Raw genomic sequence first — 7098 nt, 5'->3', positions numbered from 1 at the left:
CGCTCTTCAACAAGATGATGCGCAAGCTGGTGGCACCGCTGCAGGCGGAGGCGGCCAAGGCGGAGGAGGCGTCCCTTCCCGGCCCGTCGGCGGCGGGCGACGCGTCGGCCCACGTGCAGCCGCTCGCGAGCGCGCCGTCCTCGAGCCACTCCTACTACGTGCGCGACGCCTCGCTCGCCCAAGATGCAGGACGAGGCGGCGCGCAAGCAGCAGGAGTGGCTCGAGGACGGCGCGCTCGCGCGCTACGAGATCAAGGGCACAGAGGAGGACTGGGAGGAGGCGCTGGCCGGCAGGGGCGGCCCCGTCACGGGCGTGCTGAGCGTGCGCTCCTCCAAGGAGGGCGAGGCGAAAAAGCGCAAGCTCGGCGGCGGCGGCAAGGCCAAGGACAAAGGGAGAGGGGACAAGCCGCGCAAGAAATCGCGCTGAGCTGCCCTCTTTACTTGCTATCAGCTATGTGTCTTTCTTTGCGTGAAATCTCGATGTACCTATACACACCCCATCCCCATATGACACACTCCGAACAAAAGCGAAAAGGGCTCCAGGCCCCAAATGACGTGTGAGTATTAGAGTTATTTGGTATTGCTAAAAATCTCTCGCACTCCGCGTTTCTTGTGCCGCAACGCGCCAACGGAGAGAGATTGTTTGTTTTGTTTTGCCAACGGTATTCGTTGGCTGCCGCGCGGGGCGATAACTTGGAGCACTTGGAGTGCAGACGGCAGCCGCACGCCGGCATAGGGCCGGGGAGCTAAGAAGCGCACCCAGAGGCCGGACGATTGGGGTCGGGTTACGGGCTAGAGAGCCCTAGCCCTGGGGTGTGCGCGCTCTCGCGGCGTGTTATTCTGTTATTTTTAAATTGCTTGTTGCCCGCCGCAAGTTGAGTGCAGTTGCGAGTCGCGCGACTGAAATCGGCTGGCACGACCGCGACGCAACTGCCAACGAGAAGTTGCGCCGACGTCCGTTCGTTTATACGTCTCACTGTACATGACGGGGGGCTATGAGCCCGGCCCCTCCCCTCAGCAGAGCAGGCAATGTGTATATTTGGGAGCGCCTGAGCCAGACACCGCCGCCGCGTACAGCAGCAGCGACACAAGCGACGGCGAGCACGGCGCTGCCGGCCGCCGCTACATCCGCCTCCCTTGCGGCTGCATCTGCATCGGCGAAGCGAGTGTGAACGGCTCCTCCGTGCGAGCGGGCGACGCGACCGGGAGGGTGGTCTGGGGCGCGAGCGAGGAGCTGGCCGACTGGTGCTGCCGCGAGAGGCGCCCGCAGCAGCTCCTCGCCTCCTTCTCGTCGGCCGTCGAGCTCGGCGCCGGGTGCGGCCTCGTCTCGATCGCGCTAGCAAAGCTGGGCCTGCACGTTGTCTCCACCGACGGGGACACGTGCGCGACGAAGCTCATCCAGCGGAATGCCTCTCGCAACGGCGTCGAGGCTACGCGGCTTCGCGCGCTGCAGTACGCCTGGGAGAGCGAGACACAGCTCGAGGAGGTGCTGCAAGCCGTCGGGCGAGGCGGCCGGTGCAGCGAGGTCCTCGTCGCCTCGGACGTCATCTACTCGTCAGACGACACGTCCTTCGCACCGCTCGAGGCGGCGCTCCGCGCTCTCATTGGCCGCGGCGGCTGCCGCCTCGTGGTCATGTGCTGGCGCGTGCGCAACGGGAACGAGGAGCGGTTTCTCTCGCGCCTCGCCGACCTCGGCCGCGCGCGCATCGCGTGGCGTAGCCACGGCCTGAGCTGCGCGGATAGCGTCCCCGCCGACGGCTCCGACGATATGACTGCGTGGCGAAAGGCGCACGCAGGGTCGTGGGCGATCGGCACGCTGGAGGTGGGGAGCGACGAGCTGGGGAGGGACGCTGACGGCGGGGTCTACGATGGTGAGTGGAAGGCGGGCGACATGGACGGGCGGCGCACGCCAGCAGGCACGTCCACCCTGCGGGCCGGAGCCGCAGAGTTTGTCCCTGGCTCGCTGCCAGAGATCCTAGAACGGGCCGGCCTTCCGCAGGGCGCGCCGCGATCAAAGAAAGAGAGGAAGGCGGCGGCGGCGGCGGCGAGGAGTGTGGCGGTGGCAGCGGTGGAGGCGGTGTTGACAGAGGAGGAGTGCGGCGGCGTCGCGTCTATCGGTCTCGTGTGATCACACACAGGCGTCTCGTGCGGTGGTGCAAAAATATTGCTTATTGGCGAGCAAATCGTCCGTTTTTCTGAGAGAGCTCTCTCTCATACGGTCATAGACTACGACACCGCCCGCCGCGCCGCCTGCTCTCTCGGCGGCGGCGGGTAGAAAGGCGGCGGCAGTGGCTCGTCGGCCTGAAAGGCGCTCATCATCGTGAAGGAGGCGGCGGGTCGGTAGAGCGGCAGCAGGTGGCCCGCGCCGCGGACCGACACGAAGCGGACCTGGCCGCCGTTCCACGCCATCGAGAAGCCTCCCTGCACGCGCCTCCCTCTGGGCAGCACCTCGAATGGCCGCCACGGCTGCGTGAGCGGCAGGCCGAGGGGCGTGGAGGCGGGCGTGCCGAGCGGCCCCATCGGCGTCCACGTGCCGGTCCCGTTGCCGAAGAAGGGCACCCAGATCTGCTCGATCGGCGCCGTCTGCAGGCCGCAGTCGTCCGAGTCGCCCTCGTAGATGAGGACCCTCTTGCCCGCCCGGATCGCCTTTTCATAGGCGAAGCCGACGAAGGCCGAATCTGTCGTGTAGTTCATGCCGATCCCGTTGTCAAGGACGATGAAGTTGTTCGACAACGGGATGCCGAGCCCCGCCTTGGTGGCGTTGAGCGAAAAGTAGTCGTTCATCGCCGAGCCGAGGCACGGAGCGCCCAGGCCAGTGTCGCCGTCGCCGGGCGAGGGCGCGGCTGGCAGCGGGGCGGCGGTCAGCGGGATCAGCGAGGCGGCGGTCGCGGCGTCGATGGCGACGCGCGCGCGTGAGCGCGGCCTCGTCGCCCCCGCCGTCATCCTCCTCTTGGGCACCTCCTCGGGGCACGCCTCGAAGAGGTTGTAGGCGTAGAAGAAGCCAACCTCGCGACTCATCTCCTCCATCAGAGACAGGCAGCCGGCGCTGAGCGGCTGCGGCGCAGCCTTGCCCTTGAGCTCCGCCTCGCTGCAGCCGCCGCCGACGATGCGCGCGTACAGCTCCTCGGACATCTGCGAGTGCCTGAGGCGCGGTGCCGTGTCAGGTGTCACCACCTCGGCTGCACCTCGGATGCACCTCGGCTGCATCTCGGCTGCATCTCGCGCCCGTGGAAGAACTCGACGTCCCAGTGCGGCCCGGGCAGCGCGTTGGGGTACTTGAAGAACTCGACCTCCCGCAGGTTGACGCACCAGTCGACCGGCCTGCCCGGCTGCGGGATGCAGGCCGGGAAGCCGTCGCCCACCGCGAAGCCCTTGAAGTGGATCGGCCTGCCGGTAGGGCCGGTGATCGGGTCGTCGAGCCACTCGTTTGCAAAGAGAGGGACGTACACGCCGGCGTACGACTCGCCCACCAGCGTCACCGGCTGCTGCGAAGCCTCGAACTCGGGGAAGGCGTCGCGGAAGAAGGCGGCGTGCGCGCGGTGGTTGGCCTTCGCCGTCGACTTGTCCGTCCAAGGGCCGCAGGTGTACGGGTCTCCGCTCGGGCCGCCGTGGCTGGTGGCGCTGCCGTTGCCCATCGTGCAGTATGAGGCACCCATCGGAGCGGGAGAGTCGATCTCGCAGAGGCTCGTCACGTTGGCCCACGTCCACGCGTTGAAGAGCGGCGTCGGCACCTTGGTCGCACGGAATTCCGCCGTGCGATACGAGTCCGAGGTCAGCAGGAAGGGCCCAAACTCCTGGAAGAGCCCAAACGTGGACGGCGCGCCCGGGCCGCCGTTGTACCAGATCGAGAGCGGCTTCTCCTTCCAGTCCGGCGCCATCGCGCAGATGTAGTGGAAGAAGGCGACGCCGCGACCCGACGGCGGAGTGCCAGCGTTGAGGTAGCCAGAGTAGTACTCGTACGGCGCGGTGGAGGTCAGGCCGGGCAGCGTCGCGGCCACGCGCGCCGGAGGGTCGCGCATGTCGAACATGCCCTCCTGCGCGACGCTCATTCGAGCTCTTGGCGCGGGCGGCTCGGTGCGGCCCGTGGGGTTATTGTTCTTGGCAAATCAAGACACAGGAAAAAAAAAAAGGGTGAGCAAAGCGGCCTGGGTGGGACCCCGTAGCTGTGAGCGCTGTCAGAGCGGTGTTTCGACACCGATATCGTTCACAGGTAAGTGTACATGTAAGCGGAGCTGCTGAGTAGATACAGCGAATGTGTTGCGTGACTCTGTGCGATTTCGGGCCCGGGGTTGTGCGTTTACGTGAAGAGGGGAGGTCGTGGGTCGTGTAAAGGGTAACGAACTAGAGGCAAATTCAAAAAAAATGCCATGTCCGCCTTGCGTTTGTTTCATAACATCGAAGGGAAGCTCAAAAAAAATGCTATTTTTTGTGCACTGTCCGAGCATCGCAGCCACAAGCCGAGGTTGCTCTGCTCTAGCATCCCACGCAGTTAGAACCGGCGCTGCACTTCCTACGCGTCTGGCTCTGTGAGCCAGCTCCCATCTGATCTCGGGTCGCAAGCCGTAGCCACACGTTTCGGATACTGGCGCGCACTGGCACTAACACAGTACACACAGGTCGCTTTTGTGTCTCCCGACAGAATCCCCCTGCGTTCAGGAACATGCCGGAGATCGGCTCGACGGGTGTGGCCTTCACAAAGGTTGCACGCGAGTGGCGCTGCAAGTACGCCATGGGCGCAGACGGCGGCCCGGGCGAATCGGCGGCGCTGAAGGCCGCACAGGCGCTCCTGGAAGCGTATCTCCCTACGCTCAAGGCGCTTCCCAACGCCGAAGTGACCCGCGTGGTGTGCGGCGGCTGCGGCGACTTCAAGGTCATCGTCAACCAGCCCGCGGATGACCACGGAGCTTGGAAGGAAGACGAGTTCAAGCCCGAGGCGGAGTTCCTCGCGAAGCTTGGGGCGATCGACGGCTGCACGCGCGTTGAGGCGCAGGAGTTCACCATGGAGATGCTCTGAGCGAGCAGCACAGAAAAGCTGGCACAAATATGCTCTCCGCGGGACCGCGGCGCAGTTTGGACAGAGACCGGGAGAGAGAGAGACCAAAATCAGAAATGAGTCGATCCAAGGCAAATAGGCAATGCCGTCTACTGAGCAACGTAAGCAGTTCGCTTCGAAATCCAGAAACGATGCGCGTGTGCGCCGCCACATACGCCACACCCCACACGCCACAGCACGCGCGGCCGCGGCGCGCCGGGAGAGTGTGCCGAGACGCGAGAGGGAGCCACCGCGCTGAAAGCGGCGGGGCACAGCGCGCACAGCGGGGGGCGACCGGGGTCTATCTCAGCGCGGCACCGCCAGCGTGGAGCTCCGATTCGTCCACTCCCTTTCATCGAGCGCGGCGCCACAGCCCGCCGTACCGATAGTGTGGATTCTGCTTTGCGACCGCCTTCCAGCAGCGGCCACACACCATCCTCCACTGCTGATTGCTTGCGTCGGCCTGGCAGCGCACCAGCAGGTCGACGTCACGCGCGCACACGTCGCACGGTTTGGGGCCGCCCATTTTCACCTTGCGCACCACTCGTCGCGCATCCCGTTGCTCTTCCCGCGCCCCACCCCCCTCCGCATCCTCCTTTGCTGGCTCCGCCGACTCCGAACCAGGACCTCGCATTACCTCATCCGTTGACGGCATCGCGTTGATTCTGTGCTCAGGCGCAGCCTCGTGCCAATCAAGTTCAGTATCCTTGCCAGTGCCCACGCTGCCCGCGCCCGAGCATCGCCCTCTCGGGACAGCGGCTGTCTCCTGGTGGCTGCGAACGATCTGAGCGCAGAACCTAAAGAGCAGTCCAACCAATGCTGCCGCCGGCCACGTTATGGCGAGCCCAGAGTAGACGTATCTTGCACGCAACAGACTGCACACGCCCGTGAACGCCACAGCAGCAAGGGCTGCGGCGAGGGAGGCCAGAAGGAGAGCGGAAGCTCGCATATGAAGGGTATATGCAACGTGTGTTGCTGCTAGAGCGGCGGTCAAGTCCGATGTCACGGTCAAACCGGCGGGCGAGGGTCTTTCTTTACGGGCCTTCACAGCCCCGCGACGGCTCCAGAGAGGTGGGGAGCGATTCTTCGCGAGGAGGGATCCCAAGACGGCTCGGAGCCCGGGAGCCCCGACAATGCGCGCTTTTTTTCCGGGTTTGGAGCACTTGGAGCACTTGGAGTGCAGTCATTAACCGCACATCCAGGGCCGGGGAGCTCAGAAGCGCACCCAGCGGGCCGGATGATTGGCATCGGGTGGTAACGGAGAATTTTTTCTCACCGACCGCACCCCTCCGGCCCCATGGCGGTGCTGTTCAGCCTACCGCTGTCGACGCTGCGTCCGCGAACGACGCTGCGACCTCTCGCCACGCTGGCGAGGGCAGCGCCGATCGTGCCTGCGATCAAGCTGCCGCATGGACTGACGCACCAGACGCCACTCGTCGAGTCGCTCCCGCTCTCGGCCGCCACCGGCTGCCAAGTGCTGCTCAAGATGGACGCGCTGCAGCCGAGCGGCTCCTTCAAGGACCGCGGGATGGCCTACATGTGCGCAGCGCTGCAGTCGCGTGGTGTCACCGACCTCATCTCCTCCTCCGGCGGCAACGCTGGCCTCGCCGCCTCTGCCGCCGGCCGCAAGCTAGGCATGCGCGTCCGGGTGGTCGTGCCGACGACCACAAAGCCAATCATGATTGAAAAGATGCGCGCGCACGGAGCCGAGGTGGAGGTGCACGGCGCCAACTGGAACGCGGCGGACGAACTCGCTCGAGGTGCGCGCCGCGATCCGGAGCCACATCCGCACGCTCGCTCATCGCTCTCGCCTCGCTCTCGCCGCCGCCGCCGCCGCCGCCTGCCCGCCAGAGCCGACCGCCGTGGCCGCCGGCTGCCACAGAGCTCGTCGGCGCGTCGGGCGGGGCGGCTGCGTACGTGCCGCCGTACGACGACCCGCTGCTGTGGGAGGGCCACTCGTCCATCATCGACGAGATCGCAGCAGCAGGCCGGCCCTCTCCTCGCCTCTCCTCCTCCTCTACTCCTCTCCTCCTCTCCTCGCCTCCTCTCCTCCTCTCCTCTCCTCCT

At 65.8% G+C, this 7098-nt stretch overlaps 5 protein-coding genes across 5 annotated transcripts in view; 3 read left to right on the top strand and 2 right to left on the bottom strand.

Annotated features, from left to right (window-relative positions):
• Nucleotides 1-981: 981 nt before the first annotated feature.
• EMIHUDRAFT_201611 (hypothetical protein) lies at nucleotides 982-2198 on the top strand (the record flags this gene model as incomplete). The annotated part of the gene is made up of 2 exons (XM_005787861.1): nucleotides 982-1946; nucleotides 2138-2198. 2 exons carry the CDS (start codon nucleotides 982-984, stop codon nucleotides 2196-2198), a joined length of 1026 nt encoding a protein of 341 aa, XP_005787918.1.
• Nucleotides 2176-4064, bottom strand: EMIHUDRAFT_462461 (hypothetical protein). Its single transcript, XM_005787860.1, has 2 exons — nucleotides 3237-4064; nucleotides 2176-3141 (listed from the first exon to the last, which is right to left on the bottom strand). Exons 1-2 carry the CDS (start codon nucleotides 4046-4048, stop codon nucleotides 2226-2228), a joined length of 1728 nt encoding a protein of 575 aa, XP_005787917.1. The 5' UTR covers nucleotides 4049-4064; the 3' UTR covers nucleotides 2176-2225.
• Nucleotides 4065-4659: 595 nt separating this feature from the next.
• Nucleotides 4660-5013, top strand: EMIHUDRAFT_98504 (hypothetical protein; the record flags this gene model as incomplete). The annotated part of the gene is made up of 1 exon (XM_005787859.1): nucleotides 4660-5013. One exon carries the CDS (start codon nucleotides 4660-4662, stop codon nucleotides 5011-5013), a length of 354 nt encoding a protein of 117 aa, XP_005787916.1.
• Nucleotides 5014-5383: 370 nt separating this feature from the next.
• EMIHUDRAFT_201608 (hypothetical protein) lies at nucleotides 5384-6279 on the bottom strand (the record flags this gene model as incomplete). Its single annotated transcript, XM_005787858.1, has 3 exons — nucleotides 5384-5753; nucleotides 5829-5891; nucleotides 6257-6279. The coding sequence occupies 3 exons, from the start codon at nucleotides 6277-6279 to the stop codon at nucleotides 5384-5386; spliced, it is 456 nt and encodes a 151-aa protein (XP_005787915.1).
• Nucleotides 6280-6328: 49 nt separating this feature from the next.
• EMIHUDRAFT_201607 (L-serine dehydratase) overlaps nucleotides 6329-7098 on the top strand; it is a gene marked incomplete at both ends in the record, with an annotated part of 1708 nt that continues 938 nt past the window's right edge. The window contains 2 exons of the mRNA XM_005787857.1: nucleotides 6329-6791; nucleotides 6914-6989. Of these exons, the coding sequence (XP_005787914.1) occupies nucleotides 6329-6791; nucleotides 6914-6989 (539 nt within the window). The remainder of the gene's footprint in view (nucleotides 6792-6913; nucleotides 6990-7098) is intronic.

The sequence above is a fragment of the Emiliania huxleyi genome (assembly GCF_000372725.1).
Source record: "Emiliania huxleyi CCMP1516 chromosome Unknown EMIHUscaffold_14, whole genome shotgun sequence".
NCBI lineage: Eukaryota > Haptophyta > Isochrysidales > Noelaerhabdaceae > Emiliania > Emiliania huxleyi.
The sequence above is the reverse complement of the archived record's forward strand: the minus strand, read 5'-3'. Positions and strand labels throughout refer to the sequence as shown.

Excerpts from the sequence above, each read along its gene's own strand:
- EMIHUDRAFT_462461 (XM_005787860.1), bottom strand. The coding sequence starts at position 4,048 with ATGAGCGTCGCGCAGGAGGGCATGTTCGACATGCGCGACCCTCCGGCG. Across the intron at positions 3,142-3,236 it reads GGGCCGCACTGGGACGTCGA|GCACTCGCAGATGTCCGAGG; the intron begins GTTCTTCCACGG and ends ACCGCGCCTCAG.